This window comes from Pelodiscus sinensis, chromosome 17 (assembly GCF_049634645.1).
Source record: "Pelodiscus sinensis isolate JC-2024 chromosome 17, ASM4963464v1, whole genome shotgun sequence".
Classification (NCBI taxonomy): Eukaryota; Metazoa; Chordata; order Testudines; family Trionychidae; genus Pelodiscus; species Pelodiscus sinensis.
The window spans coordinates 35,151,340-35,171,156 of record NC_134727.1 but is presented as its reverse complement, the minus strand read 5'-3'; the positions used below and the strand labels follow the sequence as shown (position 1 = coordinate 35,171,156).

At 50.5% G+C, this 19,817-nt stretch overlaps 1 protein-coding gene across 4 annotated transcripts in view; it reads left to right on the top strand.

The window, feature by feature from the left end:
* CAMK2A (calcium/calmodulin dependent protein kinase II alpha) overlaps positions 1–19,309 on the top strand; it is an 86,125-nt gene extending 66,816 nt beyond the window's left edge. For 2 of the 4 annotated variants that reach the window (XM_075900543.1, XM_075900545.1), the window contains 6 exons: positions 3,894–3,926; positions 5,563–5,611; positions 10,035–10,110; positions 14,721–14,815; positions 15,219–15,447; positions 17,025–19,309. In XM_075900543.1, the coding sequence (XP_075756658.1) occupies positions 3,894–3,926; positions 5,563–5,611; positions 10,035–10,110; positions 14,721–14,815; positions 15,219–15,447; positions 17,025–17,028 (486 nt within the window). In that variant the 3' untranslated portion in view covers positions 17,029–19,309. The remainder of the gene's footprint in view (positions 1–3,893; positions 3,927–5,562; positions 5,612–10,034; positions 10,111–14,720; positions 14,816–15,218; positions 15,448–17,024) is intronic. The other 2 variants (XR_012896389.1, XM_075900544.1) reach the window with 2 other exon arrangements.
* The last annotated feature ends 508 nt before the right edge of the window (positions 19,310–19,817 follow it).

Below are 19,817 nucleotides of genomic sequence, written 5' to 3'. Positions count from 1 at the left end.
CTCTCCCTCTCGAGATCACCTGCCAGCCAAAGCGTATGGTGTCCTGGCCTCCTGACCTCAGGGGTGATGCTGCAAGGTGAAGCTCCCGCTGCGTCCTGAGGGCCTGACACACGTAGAGGCGGCCTACGGCCACTCTCTCTGCACACTGTTCTTATGGGAGGTGCCATGAATCCATCACAATCAGGCCCCGGACCAGGAGAGCCACCAGAGCACCATGGGCACCTCACCGTCAGGCTGTGCCTCTCCGCGGCTACCCCCGCACTGCCAGAGCGGCCAGCAGCTGACGGGGGTCACCTGGGGAAACAGGCCACCCGCAATGCAAGGGGCCGTGAGAAAGGTAAGACAAACTGAAAGGCGCTCTCATGCTGTGGAAAGCGGGCGATGGGCTGGCCAGGCTGAGAAAGGGCACTCGTCCGTTGGCTTGCCTGTGGCCAAGCCCTTCCGGTTCCTGGTTCCGTTTGTTCAAACTTTGCTGGGCATTTATTGGTGTTTGTTACAAACCTTGAAAAACCAACGAAAATCGGTGCAACAACAACTTGAGTGTTTTCTGGCTAAATATCAGGGTTAATATTGGGGGTGTGGGAGGAGAGAGACAAGGTACCAAATAGAGGGAAGAAAGGGCATGGAAAGTCAAAAGAATTGAATGCCGTGGTTTATTTCATGAGCTCAATCCTAACAGCGTGTACATATGCGCACATGCATGTGTGTATCTTCCACAACATTGTCTTACTCTACTAGACAGTCTCACAGTTACCCTTGGACTAATTTTTTTATTAATTTTATTAACATAAACTCATCTGCATAATGTATTTTTCTTAACATAATCAGGATTTTCGCCTACTTGTGAGGTCCAAAATTTGGGTGCAAAGTGATAAAACGATCATAGAACAATGGCTTTCGTAAAAGCCAGGAATGTTTTGGTAGAAGCCGAAAACAAAGGACCTTGATCACCCATCGGGGCAGTCTTGAATTACACCTGTCACTTCCCAAAGGTGGCTGTGCGGGAGGAAAACCAGGTTGCCAGGTTGCTGAAGGCTCTTCATGCTGCTTTTGGGGTGGCCGCAAAGGCAAACACAGTCCCGGGTATGCAGGGAAGCACGAGGGGACCTGTGGGTAGTGCGTTAAGAAAAGCAATCTTTGGAACCCGCACAGCGAAGGGTTTAGATTTCCACTGCTACATCAGTCACTTCGGCTTGTAACCTTCCGTTTTGAACTCATGGGCCTTGCTGAAAAGGGGAGCAGGAGATGAATGGGATCTGCCCTACATTATCACCCACCTGGCTCTGGAGAGCTTATGAACTTGGGGGCACAATGGGGAATGATTTTGCATAGGCAAGGCTGCATTTTCTAGGTGTCAAGGAGGGACAGCCTGGGCAGGAGCCCGGAAGCCCTTCTCCCCTGCCCCTGAGCCACGATAGGATTTGGTGGGAAAAGTGGGAGGAGACGGGGTGGGCGATAGGGCAGAGGAAGGACTCCTGCTGTAGCAACGCAGGTGTTAGTTCTTTCCCAACGGACTGATCAATTGCACCGTTCCCCTTGCTGCCCTGGCCAGCTGGGAGGCACCATTCCCTCTCGGGGGCGTGGCTTCCACCTGAGACCTGGCGGAGTGGAATGTTCAGCTGGCAGCTGGACTTGCCCTGGGGCGGAGCCGGCGCCACAGATGGCGGGTGATCTGCGGAAATCAGGACATGCGCTGGAAACGTTCATTCTTTTGGTTTGTGGTTTTAATCTAGCTGGAAACGGGGGTCAGTGTCTTGAAAACTCTTCTGGGCTCTTTGGGGACCGGATGATGAGTCCCCTTCCCTCCTCTAAGTGCAGAGGGGGTTGCTGTTTCACTATCACTGTAATTCAGGCCACGTGGTCTGGTATGTTGCTGGATGGGTTGCGTCATCATTTGGGGGAACCCACTAGGTTAACCTTCCCTCGACAGTTCATAGCTCCCAGGCTGCAAACCCACCATTTCTGAGTTACTGTCCCATTCCTGAGCGACCACAGCAGCCATGCTATCCTGCACATGGTTAGAGAGCAGCATTCCTTCCCCTTCTGCTACCCCCCTGTCCTGCTGGAGCAGACGGCCAGCAGCACGGCCCTGTCAGTTTGGAAACCCGGAGGTTCTTTTCCCAAGAAGCAATTCTCACCGTGCCAGAATTTCCCTTCCCACACTGCACGGAGGCCATTTTGGGTCCTCCTTTTCCTGGCAGATACGATACATTCACTGCCCTGTGTGGTGTCACATCCTGTTACATTGTAAACGAACGCGATCACTGCCCCATGTCGCATCCTGTTACGTCCTAAATTAACTAAGTCACTGCCCCGTGTTGCATCCTGTTACTGTGTGTCCTAAATTAATGCGGTCACTGCTTTGTGTTGCATCCTGTCCCGTCTGAAATCTCGACACTGACTGCCTTGTCTCCCACCCTGAATTGGAAGCTCTTGGCCCACCTTGCATCTTCCTGCGTCCTGAATCAAGGCAGCTCTCCCAACACTTTTTCCTCAGCTTTCATCCTAAATACGGCCATCGTCTCCATCTAGCCTTATGTCTATTTTTGCTGGGAGACTAAGTTAAGACATCCTGTGGTGTCAACAGGGTGGCGGGAGCTGTCCTAATGCAGGCTGGAACCCCCTGGAAAGGCTGGATCCATTTAGGATGCAAAAGGAGGAACGAGTGGCAATGAGCCATTAGTGGAGTAGAAGGGCTTTTTATAACACTGCCCATCGTGAGCTCAGATGGGACGGTGAGTGTGAGCTCACCAGGGGCAGGTGTAGTTTTGGCCGATGTTGGTCCTAGGAGCTATGGCTGTGCCCAATTCCACGTGCTGGCATGGAGCCTGCTGTCAGCTCCCGAATCTGATGAATTATGCATTGGTCTTTCCTGTTGTGGGAATTCCCAATTCTTGCCTTCTTCACCTCTACCTAACCAGCATCATGGAGGTGGAAGCGGAATGTGCTCTCAGGGAATGGAGAACCCTGCCTCGCATGCTAGAACGTAGAGAAAGGGCAGTCGGTCGTCAGGTCCATCCCTTTGATGAGATCTCCGAACGAAAGAGAAAGTGACAAAAGCTGAGTGCACAAGGCTAGACTCTCCAGGAGGTGCCCAGCAGGATCTGGGGATAACAGTCAGGAATCCGCCCCAGGGGTCTTTTTATCCAAGGAGCCCAGAGCATTCTTGGGTAGGAGTCAAAGTGTACATGGGGCCTTCTCTTTCGAGGAGCACAGCTGTATTCTAAGGAGATAGCCAGGATGCTAGAATTGGACCGTGGACCTCTTGACTTGGTTCATTCCAGAAGCTCTCTAGCACCCCTCCAGATGTAAAAGTTACTCCACTGAGGACCTGCAACTGAGCAATTCCAGGGTTTGTAACTGCAACTTGCTCACATGCAGGATCAGCGTAGAGGGAAATTTAGTTGAAGAGGATTAGCATAGCGGCATCTCCCCTCTGGAGACCTGGCTTCAGATCCTTGTACAGTCACAGGGAGAATGAGTTTGGCAGGTCTCAAGCTAGCTCCTAGCGGGTGTTTGTCACACTGCGCAGTTTGTCAGGGTTGGCTGTCGTTGCTCAGAGAGACTCCGTTTTGGAATCGCCAGGCTAGGGCTGAGTCGCACAGGCAGAGCTGTGCATGGAGCCGGAACTGGAATAGCAGATGTGGCAGGAGATCGGGGCTGAGAGGCACTGGCAGAGCTGTGGCGGGGAGTGCACGTAGCCTTAGCTGCACTAGGTTTCCCTGTAGTGAGTGGCTTTGGTTTCTCACTCTGAGTGCCAAATTGACTCCCCTATTCGCCCCTGCTGAAGGACTGTGAAGGGTGGCTCTGGAGCTGCTGTCTCCCGTGTGCTGCTCTCTGCCTTTCTCACTCTGTGTCTCTCCCTGTCCCATCTCTTCTCCTTGTTTTTCCAGAAAAGAAAGTCCAGTTCCAGCGTTCAGTTAATGGTGAGTGTCCTTTGTCTGCCTCAATGCCGTGCCCGCTGGGCCTGTCACCCTGCGCCATCCTACCCCAGCCTTGGGACTTCCCTTTGACACGGGGTAGGGTTGAGGGAACGCCGGGCCTGAGGGAATATTTTCACAGCAGTATCTCCCCCATCCCTCGAACAGGGTTGGTGGTAGGGAGGTTAAATATCGGTTAACTGAATAGTCGAGTAACCTCATGAATTCTTATTGGTTACTCGACTATTCTGTAGTCCCCGGGGTGGGGCTGGCAGTCAGTGTGCTCCGGCCCCAGTCCCGGGAAGCCCCCTGCCACTATGCGTTGCTGCCTCTGTATCAGAGGCAGCTGTGCAGGGTGGCAGGCGGGAGCTGGTCCACGAGGGGAGCCAGTTTAAAAAACAGCTCAGCTCATGGACACCCCTGTCGCCCCACGCCGCTGCCTCTTTATCAGCCCCTGCTTGGGGGGCTCTGACCTCCCAGGCCTGGTGCAAGCTGGAATTGAGCTGGGCTGACCTGCCTAGCTCCTAATACACTTTAAATGCAGAGCTGCAGCAGGGGTCGGTCCCAGACCCATTGCAAGCCAGGACTGAGCCAGGCTGCTGGCCAGCCTGCTACAGCATGTACTGGCGGGGATGGGAGAGGGGGAATGAGTGTAGTCTATAGCATTAACCTATAAGCTTTTGCTTATCAGTTAATAGGTTAATCGACCACTCAATTACACCCCTAGTTGGTGGTGGCCCAGACCAACAGGAACCCAGCTTTGTTTCCTGCCAGCCGGTTGTCTCGGCATCGCTCCCTATTCTCCCGTCTGCAGGCTGCATCAGTCCAAAGAGACTTGAAAAAAAACCTCACCTTACTTGGCTCTGCTGGCACTGTACGGTCACTGGAGTCATAATAGCAATGGCAGCCTGCTGTAGTGGATTATGGGTAATACGTAAACACGCCTCGGCTGGCATGAGCTAGCAGAGCGGTTGCTCTAGCTCATTTAGCAGAGTCCTCTCCCTGGGAAGTTTGGAGAGTGGAAGGGTTCGCCCTGCCTCTCGGTGCCAATCTGTGTATCGCTCGGCTGTTTGTCTCAGCCTTTGGTAGTCTATGTGGGTCTCAGAAGCCCTCTCTGTTTGATTGTCCATTTCTCTCCCTATTACGCAATCCGTGTGGTCTCTCTCTCTCCTGCACAGCCCCCTCGCTCTCTCATCGCAGTTACCTCTCTTTGTTAATTTGTACATTTCTTTTCCTATTGTACAGTCCACATGGTGTCTTTCACCCCCGCACAGCCACTCCCTGCCCCAGCCGGCTGCAGTCCTAGGAACCTCTGACCCTCCCTGCCACCCCCCAGACCTGCCCTTTGTATGTCACGGTAGACGTTTGCAGGAAGGAAAGGCACGTCCACGCCTACTGACGCCAGCTCCCTTTTCCTGGGCTGCAAGGTTTGAAAGTTAGGGAGGTCACTGCAGTTGCTATACTAGCGCGGTGGTTGATGGCTGGCTTGGTCCGCTGGTGTTTTACCTGATTTCGGTCCATTTGCAGATTTGGGTGCTGTGGGTAGAACCTGGGTGACGGATTGCGGAGCACACAGGATCCTCCTAGCATGCAATGTAGAGTGGGTCTTACTTTTCCTCTCTCTTTTCCGCTCTTTGCTCAGGAATCTTCGGAGAGCACTAACACCACCATTGAAGATGAAGACACCAAAGGTACAGTAGGTGGCCTCCAGGTGTCAGGGAAAGAGGTGCAGGATCCTACCCTCTCCACTGGACCCTCCCAAGTCAGATAGTTACGGGCCATGCAATAGAAACTCATTGCTGCCTTGTGCCTTAGGTTTCCCCACCTGTGAAATGGGCATACGGAGACTGACATTCTTCGTGAAGCGCTTCAAGACTTAAGAGGAAAAGTGCTAGATCAGAATTAGGTGTTATTATTACTAGGGTGTCCGAGCCACTGTGAATATACTGGGGGAATTTCATTCTCTTCATTGGTTTACACCAAGAGAGGTGGGCTGTTGTATCTGCACATCCACTGGAGGAGAGGCTAACTGGCCTCAGTTTTGATCACCCTCTAGTGGTCAGGAACATGACCATGGTATGCCGTGCTTTATGCAGCCCTTGAATTCATCCCATCCTGCCAGAATCCATCCCAGCGCTTCACTGAGAATCCTCCCAGTCTTTGCAAGTGCTTGCGCTCAGCAATCTCCAGCCCTGCGAAGCACCTGCCCCTTCTGACGCAGCCCTGGCCCCTAGAGACAGTCTGAAAAGTGAATCAGCCTTTGGGGAGAGCCCGAGGAGGAAATACCTCCCTCCCGCCTGCCTGGGCCAGCGCGCCCAGAATAGCCGGGGGAATAATTGTGCAGCACTAATTTGTAAAGTCGTCCCGATAAATGAACCCAGCAGCTAGTGATGTGGACTCTGGCCTGACATTAAAGTTAATTGAAAATCCGTCCTCCCGGGGAACAAGTCCCAAGAGCCAGGGAATGGAAATTAACATTTCAAAGGGTGGAAGCACTTCGGGCCAGGCATGCAAGAAAGGCCTGGAGCTACATATTCATTTTTATGAACGCACTGCTCTCACTCTTCCCCCTTTGGCATAATAAAAAATTAACTCCGCTTTCTGAGTCACACAGATCCCTGAGCTGCCTCTGAACTGGGCCTCATTAATAAGCCCAGGAGAGCTCTGACAGGCTCCTTCTAAACCTCTGTTCTCACGGGCCAGTGAGTGTCTCTGGACTTGTCCCAGGCAGGTTTAGGCCTCTCCGAGGTCCAGCTGGGAACAGGTGTGGAGATGTGGGAAGACTGAAGGAATTGGGGTTGTTTAGTTTGGAAAAGAGAAGACCGAAAGGGGACAGGAAAGCAGCTTTCAAGTGCCTAAAAGGTTGTTACAAGGAGGAGGGAGAAAAATTGTTCTCCTCAACCTCTGGGTGTGTCTAAACTACATGGCTCCGTCGATGGAGCCATGTAGATTAGGCTGATCGGCAAAGGGAAATGAAACCGCGATTTAAATAATCGCAGCTTCATTTAAATTTAAATGGCTGCCGCGCTGAGCCGACAAACAGCTGATCAGCTGTTTGTCGGCTCAGTGCGCTAGTCTGGATGCTCCCCTGCCGACATGAAAGCCCTTTATCGACCTCCCCGGTAAACCTCATCCTACGAGGCATAACAGGGAGGTCGATAAAGGGCTTTCAGGTCGGCGCGGGAGCGTCCAGACTAGCACGCTGAGCCGACAAACAGCTGATTAGCTGTTTGTCGGCTCAGCGCGGCAGCCATTTAAATTTAAATGAAGCCGCGATTATTTAAATCGCGGCTTCATTTCCCTTTGCCGATCAGCCTAATCTACATGGCTCCATCGATGGAGCCATGTAGTTTAGACACACCCTCTGAGGGTAGGACAAGAAACAAGGGTCTCAAATTGCAGCAAGGGAGGTTTAGGTTGGACATCAGGAAAAACTTCCTGTCAGGGTGGTTAAGCACTGAAATAAATTGCCAAGAGAGACTGTGGAATCTCCATCACTGGAGATACTGAAGAGCAGGCTGGACACACATACCTGTCAGGGATGGCTTAGATCAGGGGTGGGCAAAAGGCTGCCTCTGGACCTCACTGGGGCTACGTCTAGACTGCATCTCTCTGTCGACAGAGGTGTGCAAATCAAACACGTTGAAATTGCTAATGAAGCAGGGATTTAAATATCCTGTGCTTCATTAGCATAAACATGGCCTCTGCTTTTTTTCCGAAATGGAGTTTTTTAAAAAAAACGGCAGTCTAGACGCGGATCTGTCGAAAACAAACCCTTTCTCGACATCCTGTAAACCTCATTTTTTGAGGAATACAGGATCTGTTGGAAAAGGGTTTATTTTCGACAGATCCCTGTCTAGACTGCCGGGGGGAGGAGGGGAGTTTCGAAAAAGCTCCATTTAAAAAAGAAAAGTGGTGGCCATGTTTATGCTAATGAAGCATGGGATATTTAAATCCCTGCTTCATTAGCAATTTCGACATGCTTGATTTGCATCTCTCTGTTGTTCGAGGGATGGAGTCTAGACATAGCCTGGGACCCTTAAGCCCTGCACAGCTGCATCCGCTTTAAATGTGGCTACTGTATTCTGGGAGCGAGGAGAGGGCTTTGTGCTCTGTCCAGCCCTTCTGCAAAATCTCTCAGCTCCCATTGGCCAGATTCCAGCCATTAGGAGCTGAGATATTTTGCTGGCGACGGGGACAGCCAATGAAGCCTCCTCTCTCCCTCAATTCCTTCCTTCCTCCTCTCTCCACTCTGCCCAGAGCAGAGCCACATGGAGCAACTTGCACTGCAGCCTTCAGGTTCCTGCAGGGCTGCTGGCTGGGAGACACCTAGGTAAGCACCTCCCAGCCAGAGCCTGCCTCTGGCACCCTAATGCCCCTCTCTGCCCCCAACTATCTGCCCCAAACCACCACCCAAACTCCCTGCACCCCTTTCCCCCAGGTCACAGCTCCCTGCACCCCCTCCTATACCCTTCCCCCAGGCCATGCATATCTCCTCCCTTTTCTACACCCCATTTCCCTGCCCCAAGTCATCACTCCGATCCTCTGCAACCCCTTCACCTAGGTCACAACTCCCTCCCACACCCTGCACCCCCTCCTAGAGCCAGAATCCTTTTCTGGTCCCATATTCCCACCTGTATTCTGCACCCCAAGCCTCTGCCCCAGATCACAACCCCCTCCTTCACCCAGACTCCCTCTCAGGCTCCACACCCACTCCTGCACCCCAGTCCCCTACCCCAAGCTCCCTTCTGCATCCAACCTCTGTCCCAGATCCCACACAATCTCGGAAGAAATGCGGACCTTGACCATTTGCAAAAATCTTGGAGTGGCCCCTCATTAAAAATTATTGCCCACCCCTGGCCTAGATTGTGCATGGTCCTGCCGTGAGGACAGGGGACTGGACTTGATGACCTCTCAAGGTCCCTTCCAGCTCCAGTGTTCCATGATTCTATGCAAAACATCAGCCTGGCCCCTGTTGAGAGCTGTTTGCTGGTTCTCTCCTTGGGTGTGTCTAGACTGGCAAGATTTTGCGCAAAAACTTGCCGCCTGTCTACACTGGCCGTGAGAATTTGTGCAAGAATTCTGACGTTGTAATGTACAAAATCAGTGCTTCTCGTGCAAATACTTTGATGCTCCCACTCAGGCATAAGCTCCCTTGCACAAGAGGGCCAGTGTAGACAGGGCCGTTCATTTCTTGCGCAAGAAAGCCCGATGGCTAAAATGGCCATCGGAGTTTTCTTGCACAAGAGAGCGTCTACACTGGGCAAGGATGCTTTTGCGCAAAAGCAAATCTTTTGCGCAAAGGCACATGCCAGTATAGACGCTCTCTTGTGCAAATACTTTTAATGGAAAAACTTTTCCGTTAAAAGTATTTGTGCAAAATCTATCCAATCTAGACGCAGCCCTGGTGTTTTCTGTGGGCAATGGAGCAGAGGCAGTTGGGATTCCGAGATCAGACCTCCCTCTGAGACATGCAAGGAGAACCTACCTCTTCAGGGTGAGCCCAATTTAGTGCACCTCCTCCAATCTTGGGCAGAAGCCAGGGATGTTCTTTGGCTTGCGTGGAAGAAGTCTCACCCCCGGACTATGACAATCCCAACTTAAGTCTCAGCGGTGATCATGAGTAGGATGGACACCCAGCCACCAGATAAGGGATCAATTAACTGGTTACATCCAGCCAAGCATTTGAGTAGGAGTCCGTAGCACAGGATTCTGGCTAGTACGCTGGATAAAACGTCTTGGAGAGTCAAGCAAAGTTCTCTTGCTTGGAGGTAACTAAACTGGTCACTCAAGATGCCATGCAACCGTTTTACACCACACATGGGCTATCAGATGGGACACTGACCCTTTCTGTACAAAGAGATGAACATAAAGAATTCCTGTAAGTTCTCCCGGATTCTGAAGGAGCTTCCCACAAGTTGTGGTTAGAACTTTTCCATCTCATTGTTCCCTGTCCTTTTCCTGCTCCCATCGGAAATGGTTTCCAGCCATGCAGGAATCCCCATTGTCCATCCTCTGCCCCTGACAAGTTTTCTCAAGTGAACGGGTGAATGGGGGTGCCGTTTTGCTCACGGGGACCTGAATTTTTGCGCTTTTGTTTTTTGAAACCAACAGTACGAAAACAAGAAATTATTAAAGTCACAGAGCAACTGATCGAAGCAATAAGCAACGGGGACTTTGAATCCTACACGTGAGTGTACCTGGGATGGGGTCTGACTGTGTAACGGGGGAGGGGGAGGGGGAGAGCTTGGCTCAGCTAGTTCAAAGGGGTTGTGAAAACAAGGTGGGTTGGTTTGTGTGGCCATCCAGTTCGAAAATAGCAGGTGGTTGTGATGGTGAGTGAGAAAAGGAAAGTGTCTAGTTCAAGATTCTAGAGTGTTGGTGTAACCCGCACACCTGCTGGGTGCGGTTCACGGTCCCATGTCGTGGCACTTAGACCACTTACAGAGAGAAAGAATGAGTTTGCTCTACAGTCTGAGGCCAGCTCTACACTGGACTTGGCAGCTCAGTTTAAGGTACACAAGTATGTAGCAGGAGTCGGCTTACCGTATGCTGAGCTTGGTGATGTCCCCTTAACGGGTTTTGCTCCCATTGGCTTTCCTTACAGCTGGCAAGAGCAGGAGTACAGGATACCGGCGGGGTGTGCTCTGAGTTGGATTTAGCGAGTCTTAACTAGACTCACTAAATTGAACTCTGGAAGATCAATTGCGGCAGCAACAATCTTGTGGAGTGATGACATGCCCTTAGCTGAGAGCCAGCTGGCTTTTAGCTCTAGCTGTAGTGACTCCTGCATTAAGCTCCAAGGGTCTCAGGTTCGGTTCAGGCTGTTGGCATTACATCAATATCAGAGCTGGGATGGGAATTCAGATCTGATTTCCCAATCCCATACTCACACCAAAACACTGGACCATGCCTCTCTTCCATCCTCATAATGGATGGGTGCATTTTATGGAGTGCTCAAGGATGCATAATTGTACTTGTGATTTATGATGGAGAGAGGAATGTTAGTTCCACACATTATCACTCGTCATTGCCTTGTGGTACTTTGAAACCCAGTAAGTTTCTACTAGCTGAGCAAGTACGTTCCAATGCCATTCCTGCCTACAAGTGCTTATGTCCAGAGCTGATTTAAGAGTGACTGCTGAGCTAGTACAGATTTCACCTCCTGCCTCTGGGCACAAGAGCAGGAGCAGAGCTAAATTTTTATTTGAGTTTTAGTTGATCTCCGAAAAGAGAGGTGGTCTATTCTAGCTCTGCCAAAGCTTAGATAGGGTAGCACAAAGATCCAGCATCATAATCCTCTCCCTGAATTCCTGGGATTAGCTGGGAGCACACGGTTTTTCAGTAAGTCTTGGGTACCTCGTGAAGGGGGATGCGCAAAAGGCAGCTGGAGTCCAGACGGAGGGACCAGCGAGCAGCTTCAGGACAAGGGCTTTGCATGTGCCTCCTTTATGTGAGCCCTTTGCAGCTCAAGGGGATTTGGGTAAATGGATCTCACCTCAGCCCACCTGCATTACGGAACTTCTCCCCTGCCTGGTGCCAGCCACAAGGTAGCCTTTTATGTCCATGGCACAAGGATGAATTGTGACTGGCCGTGCCGTGGTGCTTTTCTGTACAGTTGCACCAGGGACTCTGATGCCAACACTACAAGCAGCAGAGCTCGTGACTACCTAAGGTGCTTGGTGCTTTATTCCAACAATTCCTGTCATTAACTCCCATCCTGGAAGTGTGAGGGGAATCCAGAGACGCATATGGGAATCTTTATGTCTTTTAAAGAGCTGGGAAGTGGTGCTGGCATCTGTGTAGCCCTTGGTCTGTGCAGAGGGTGCAGTGGGGCATGTTGTTCCTGCTGTCAGAGACTGACATTCTCCGCAGGTGACGGGGGCATGGCAAGGTGTTGCTGTTTGTTTCCTAATCCAAGTGCTGCTGGTGGTGGTGCAGCCCAGAGGGTATTAAAGCACCCAGGGCAGCAGATGCTGCTGAAGTTTAACTTAAGAATGGCCATACTGGGTCAGACCAACGGTCCATCTAGCCCAGTATCCTGTCTGCCGACAGAGGCCAACACCAGATGTCTCAGAGGGAGGGATCACAACAGGTGATCCTCCCATGGTCCCTCCCCTGTCACCCACCTCCAGAGAACCAGAAGCTAGGGACACCATTTCATTGATGGACCTAACCCCCATGAATCTATCTAGATCTTTTTTGAACCCTGTTAAAGTTCTAGCCTTCTCCACATCCTCTGGCAAGGAGTTCCACAGGTTGACTGTGTGCTGAGTGACGAAAAACTTCCTTTCCTTTTGTTTGTAAGCTTGCCACAGCTTATCATCTTTGGGATGCAAATTCGGTGATACTGAAATATTTTGCAAATTCAGGTTGGTTTTGCTGAATTATTTCAGCTGAAAAAAAAAAACCCTCACCCACAATCCTAAGGGGGAAAAAGTAATTTTGAGGAAAATTGAAATGTGTTGTTTTGAAAATGTTGCAATTAAATGTTTTGATTTCTGGAAAAACGAGAAATCCTGTGGCACCTTAAAGACTGGTGCCATGTCTAGGAAACTCTTTCAAAAGTAATTCGACTGAATAATTCCTGATTTAACAAAATCGAACTAGCATGTCCACACTAGATTTCAAAATAACTATATTTTGGAATTAGCATTACTTCTGATGAAAAGCAGGAGTACAGATTTGGAATCCTGCAACTCATTATTTCGAAATAACGGGCTTGGTAGTGTGGACGCTCTGCTTATGAATTTAACTGTAGAGGCAGGGGTCCTAGGCTATGTCTAGACTGCCCCCTCTTGTGCAAAACAATATGCAAATGAGGCAAAGCGTGGAATATTGGTGGGCTTCATTTGCATAATTAATAAGGCTCTGTTTTTGTGCAAGAGGCTTTTGCGCAAAAAGGGGCTGTCTACATGGTTCCTTTTTGTGCAAAACCCCTCTCTTGCACAAGAGCTGTTCTTCCTGAAAAAAATGTAGAAGAACAGCTCTTGTCCAAAAGCCTGTTGTGCAAAAACGGAGCCTCATTAATTATGCAAATGAGGTGTGGCAATATTCCATGCTTTGTCTCATTTGCATATTTTTTTGCTTAAGGGGGGCAGTCTAGACATAGCCCCCTCATCGCCAATGCATATGATGGAGTGGTTTTTACCCTCAAAAGATTATGCCCAAATAAATCGGTTAGTCCTTAAGGTGTTGCAGAAGTTCTCAGTCTGTATCTGCAAAAACAACAACACGGCCACCCCTCTTGATTTCTGGATTCAAAATGGCATTTCATTTTAAAATTTCGTTTATTTTTATTTTTTTTTAAATCCAAGGTTTATAACTGATCAGCATTTGAAATGCAACCGTTCGATTTTGTCAAAATGAAACACATTTTTCTTGATCCAAAGCAATGTATTTGTTCTTTGATTTGCTGAATTAAAAAAAAAGTGATATTATTTTTGGTTTGACCCAAAATGATTGTTTTTCTCCAGTGTTTTAGATTTGCCAGAGCATTGAAAAATCAGTTATTCACTAGGGATGTTAGATATCGGGTAATTGAATAGTCGAGTAACCTCATGAATTCTTATTGGTTACTCGACTATTCTGTAGTTCCCTGGGGATGAGGCCAGCAGCCAGTGTGCTCCAGCCCCACTCCCGGGGAGCCCCTGCCACCCCACGGTGCCGCTTATGAATCAGAGGCAGCCGTGCTGGGTGCCAGGCGGGAGCAGGTCCATGACGGGCGCCAGTTAAAAACCAGTTCCCCTCGGAGACTGTCTGCCTGCTGCCCTGTGCTGCTGCCTCTGATATGGAGCAGCCTCTGTCCGTGGTAAGACTGATAGAAGCAACAGTGCGGGGGAGGGACAGGCGGCACTGCAGAGTCGGTGCTGAGGGGAACCGGCTTTTAAGCTAGCTCCCGCTTTCCTGATGCAGATGCAGCAAGGGGGTGATGTGCAAGTAGTTGACAAGATGAACTGATAAGCCTAGGCTTATGGGTCAATTGTATAGTCAACTACTTGTTTACATCCCTATTATTCAGCCTGCACTAAGTCAAGCAGGTGTGTTGTGAGCAAGACGCGAGAAGTCATTCTTCCACTCTACTCTGCACTGATTCGGCCTCAGTTGGAGTATTGTGTCCAATTCTGGGCACCACATTTCAAGAAAGATGTGGAGAAATTGGAGAGGGTCCAGAGAAGAGCAACAAGAATGATGAAAGGTCTAGAATACAGGCGCTATGAGGGAAGACTGAAAGAATTGGACTTGTTTAGTTTGGAAAGAAGACTGAGAGGGGACAGGATAGTGGTTTTCAGGTATCTAAAAGGGTGTTACAAGGAGGAGGGAGAAAAATTGTTCTCTTTAACCTCTGAGGATAGAACAAGCAGCAATGGGCTTAAACTTCAGCAAGGGAGGTTTAGGTTGGACATTAGGAAAAACTTCCTACCTGTCAGGATGGTTAAACACTGGAATAAGTTGCCTAGGGAAGTTATGGAATCTCCATCTCTGGAGATATTGAAGAGCAGGTTAGACAGACAGCTGTCAGGGATGATCTAGACAGTACTGGGTCCTTCCCTGAGGGCAGGGGCCTGGACTTGATGACCTCTCGAGGTCCCTTCCAGCTCTAGTGTTCTAGGATTCTAAGCCAGGAGGGCGGGTGTTCCCCTGAGATCTGAGCAATACCGTGTGAGAGAGGGGATGTAGGACTCTGTATTCCAGAAGAGGCTGGGATGAATTTATAGTTACACAGCAGCTTTCCCCTAGACCTTTCAGGTTGAAGAAAGAGATAATCTCTCCCCTCTCTCTGTGCTTTGGCTTCCTCAGGAAGATGTGTGACCCTGGAATGACTGCCTTTGAGCCAGAGGCCTTGGGAAACCTAGTGGAAGGATTGGATTTCCATCGATTCTACTTTGAAAACTGTAAGCAGCTTCTTTCCCCCCAACAGGCTTTGGCTTCTAGTAAGAGCAGGGTGGCTGGGCTGGGGTGTCTCCGGATCCCCTAGGATGGGATGTTCTCAGTGGTCCCGTATGATCTAGGCAGGAAGGAAATCAAATTTGGTACATATTTGGAAAGGGGGAGCCGCTGGCTCATGGAGTGTTGCTTTGGTTAGCTGTTCGGTGAGTGACGACTTGATTTGTAGAGCGACCCCTTCCCAGTCCGAGCCAAGCTGATTCAGAAATGACCCCATGCTCCATAGCCCAGGCAGGACGTTTGCTTGCTAAGGATCCTCCTTTCTTGTGGCTAGTTAAGGAGGGAGGAAATTGCTCACTCACATAGGACCCCTGCCTTTGTGTAATGCCCCCTGCCTTTCCCCATGTCCAGTGTGGTCCAGGAACAGCAAGCCGGTGCACACCACCATCCTGAACCCGCACATCCACCTGATGGGAGACGAGTCGGCCTGCATCGCCTATATCCGCATCACGCAGTACGTCGACGCGGGCGGCATCCCACGCACGGCGCAGTCTGAGGAGACCCGCATCTGGCACCGCCGGGATGGCAAATGGCAAATCGTCCACTTCCACAGATCTGGAGCACCTTCCGTTCTACCGCAGTAAGCCATGTCGGCACGGAGACAAGAATAGCAGGGGAGAGGAGGCCTGAAGGGATAAAGGGCCCACGAAGGGAGTTGAAGACCGAGAGGGGACATGAGAGCAGTTTTCAAGTACCTAAAAGAGTGTGACAAGGAGGGTTGAGGAAAATTGTTCTCCTTGGCCTCGGAGGACAGGACAAGCAGCAATGGGCTTAAATTGCAGCCAGGGAGGTTTAGGTTGGACAATAGGAAACACTTCCTAACTGTCAGGGTGGTTAAACGCTGGAATAAATTGCCTAGGGAGGTTGTGGAATCCCCATCTCTGGAGATATTGAAGAGCAGGTTAGACGAGAACCTGTCAGGGATGGTCTAGATGGTGCTTGGACCTGCCGTGAGGACAGGGGACTGGACTCGATGACCTCACAATGTCCCTTCCAGTTCCAGGATTCTAGGATTCTATGAATGAATCAAGGGTCCATTCAAGTCCCTGCCTCTAACCGAGGCTGATGCCTGATGCTTTAGAGAAGCTTAGTAGGCTTCACAGGTAATGCCCCTTCCTGTGCAGAGCTCTGCCTCGGGGAGGGAAGTTCACGATCACCCTGGCCCCAGCAAGGATCGGCTCCCAGCTTGGTGCTCTAGGACCGACACCTGCGTCATTTCATCCTAGAGCACATCAGGGCCAATTCAGGCAAATTTGCCCTCTCCCTCCTGCCTCCATCCTCATGCTGAGCCATTCAGGTGGGTTTCCCAAGCAGCTAGGTCCGGGATACGGGGTGTGATGTACCCCACACTCCTGTGTCAAGTTGGGTGCAGCGGGGTGGGAAGGGTCAGCACCAGCAAGAAAGAAGAGAGAGATCCAGGACTGCAGTGTGGGTCTGTGGAGGGAGTCGGGGAAAGCTACCAGGCCCCTATTGCTCAAGAGAGAACCTGCCCCTGCCCTGGGCAGAGCTGAGATGGGGTGGGGAGGAGACACCCTGTCTATCCAGGGGATGCTAAGCACAGAGCTCTGGCAGCACCATGTAGCTCGCACCCCAGCCGCTCTCTCCTCCGTCCCGCCACACTGTGACGGCAGCTTTGGAAGCGTTATCCGGCCTGGCCCTGCCATATTTGTTAAATGGCCTCATGCACCCGACCCCCCCACCTGCTAATCTTGTTTTATACATCCAGCTTGTGACGTCTGCCTGCTTGATCCATTCTGCGCTGCGCGGGAACAGGGGCAGGAAAACCCATCTGGGAGGTGGGATGGAATTCTGTCGGGGTTCTGTGCACCATCCAGTCATGAGCTTTGGGGCCCCACCCTGATGGTGCCCGTCCCCTGCAATTCCCACTGCAGTCGAGTGTCTTGTGTCTTCCCTGCTGGGAGAGGCAAGCGCTGCGCCCCCTCTGGATCACGCGTGTGGGCGGGATTCTCAATTCGAAAAATCCGAGTCGGGAAAAATCAAACGCAGGCTCCATGAGGAAGTGAACGATGGAGGGGGCGGGCGCTGGTTAGCGCCTGCGGAGGGGCGGGGCAGAGGCAGACTCAAGCAACAAGCCCTAGAGGCCCTGTGGCAGGACAAACGGAATGAGACGTCTTTCCCCTGACTTGTGTTTTCCAGCTGAAGCCTTGGCCAGTCGGGCCAGGTTTGTCACTGCCTCACTGCGAAGGGAAAACCCACCCCCATCCTTCACCTACGGAACTTGGCTGCTGGTTCTACTGCTTGGCTCTTGCTGGAATTCCTCCCGCCCACCAGACTCCTCACCAAAAACGAACAAAGGACAACCAGGCTGGAACGAGCTATGAATTGACTTCTTTCTCTCTCTCTCTCTCACTCGTCACCTTTGGCACCGCGAGCGCTGTCAGGGCCTGTGCGTGGGCCCCCTGCTTCTGCATCAAGCCACCTGCTGGAAAACAATTTGAAACAAGTGGCCACTACACAGAACGTGTCTGAGGTGAAAGCCTCCACCCGCCGCCTCACCGGAACTCACGGATCCCTGCGCATCCTTCTTCATGGCTCGGAGCATTTCTGACCGAAGGGGATAGAAATCCAACTCCACCTCTGCACGGGAGTCTCCGGGGACCAAGGCAAAAGAGAGGAGTATGTGTGTGGGGAGGGAGGCGTTTCAAGCCACTTTGGGCTGACCAAGGTCTGGGGCCACCGCCTCTCAGCACCAGTGGGTTTTGTCTTATTGGTGTCTAAGTACCTGGTGTGATGCCCTGGACCTTGGCCGTTCCCCACACTGCTCCCCCTTGGGACTCCCAGTTCTTCTCTGCAGCTACGGCCGAAGGACATCAGTTTAAACTCTTTCAAAATCCTCCTCCCCTGCTACTCTAGGGCGAGTAGGGTTTTAATGCGATGGGTGAGTAAACGGCATCCTTTGTTCCTCTTCCTAGAAATGGCTGGGTGGACTGGGTCCTAGGACCTTTGGAGCAGGGATTAGAGATTCTGGGAAAAGAGAGAGAGATTAAGAAATCGATTTCCATGGCTCTCTCAGCTTGCTAAGGTATCCGAGTGAAACTAAAGTGAGATCTGCTCTCTGTGCAGGGAGCATGGTGATAGATTGGGCGTGGTAGCTGGCTCTTCTTCCACAAGCAGCATTGATCTGTTCCTGTCTCAGTGGTGGGAACCGTCCCACTAGGAGACAACCTCCCGTCATGTGACACATTGCAGGTGGTCTTCTTTACCCTCCGTTAATTTAAGAGACCAGCTGCAAACATCTGGTGTTGAACCTGCCCTTTTGCCGCCTGCCCCATTCTTCCTTCATTCTGCCCTCCAAGACTCAATATTCTCTCCATTTTTAAAGGCCACCCAAACCCAGGAACCAAAACCCTTCCCCGTTAATCAGCTTCAGGAAATTTACAGTATTGACCGCACTGGTGCTTAAGGAAACAGAGCTGGTTCATGTGAGAGAGAAAAATCAACTGACCCTACAACACCTTTCAGCAAAGATGGCGAATGTACACTTTAGTAATAAAACTTTGAGGAGTCTGATTATGCTTTGAAGAAACAAACAAGCCTTTAGCTATCTCTTCTACTTTGAGCGCATGCCTTTTTATAGGAAAAAGAAACCTACCATGTATTTCGTAAATTGATTTTGAGTATTTGTTGAAATGGATCTTTATGTAATTAACTAGAAATACTGAATGTGGGGGTGGGGGGATTTTTGGGGAGTTGTTGGATTTTGGGGGAGGTTGATATTGTTTTGTTTACATGTGGGAGTGGCTTGACAACAGAGATATTCTCAGTGAAGGTGGCCCTGTCCGGGTCTGGTTCCAAGAGGGCAGGGAGGGAAAAGTTACAAAGCCAGTTATCGTGGGAACCACGCAGAGCCCCTTAAAATACATGGGACTGGTAGTAACATGGTCGTTTCTATTTGCAATGGTAATGTTTAAATGTCAGACGTGCCTGTTTCAATGGAGACAGCTGGACAGCGAGGCATTCCTGGACTTGCAGGTCCGCATTCTGCAGGAGGAATGGCCATCTTCACAGGACATCTGAGCCAGCTGGCAGGAAGACAGGCATGTGCCATTTCTGAGCCTGTACCTTTTCTTGAATGATAAACCACCATCCGGTGGTTCTTCCGGTGCCACCGTTATGTCAGTCTCGTGACATGGGGAGGGGCTGAAAGACATCTATTTTTGGTAGAGGTATGAGGGGCGAGATCTGGTTATTTTTTGGCAATCCTTCCGTTTCCTGTTCTCTTTTTTCCAACTGCAACTTCTTTACTCTTTGATGTGAGGTTACTGCAGTGCACTTCTTCTGCCTGGGGACTTTCTAACTGCACTTTCTTCATTTGCATGATGTTTAACTTTATAGACAGCGCGTGTATTTAGAAACAAACAAACAAACAAAAATGCTTGTTTTGGACAAAAAAAACCAACCACCACACAGTGTATTCTCAATGTAAATTCTGAATGGTGTATTTTTGCCTTTTCCGTGGTTTCAAGTGCTTAGCTCACCATCGAAGCAGGACAGCCGCCTGCTGAAACACAGCCATGCTAGCAAAGTGCGAAAATCTGTTCCTGTTGGACCAGAGGGGAAGAAATCCAAGCAGCTGGAGCATTTAACAAGCTTCAGGAGGCATGAGATTCCAACGACCCCATTGTGAGCTCATTATGTGGAATGGGTGTCGAATGTGCCTTTTTAGGGACATATCAGCCAGATTCTCTGCTGGTGGAAATTAGTGTCAATCCATGAAACTCAATGAATCGATACAGATGTACACGGGAGCGACACTGAACCACCAACTGAGGATCTGGCCCAGAATCGTCTCTTAAACAGGCTAGGGAGAGGATCGGCCTTCTCTGGTTGCTTTTCCACAGTGTTTTTCTTCCCGTGTGTGCTTAGTGCCAAAGCGATTTGTGTTTAAATGGGGGCGTTGGCTCTTTCACAGCTTACGATGCTCCTCTC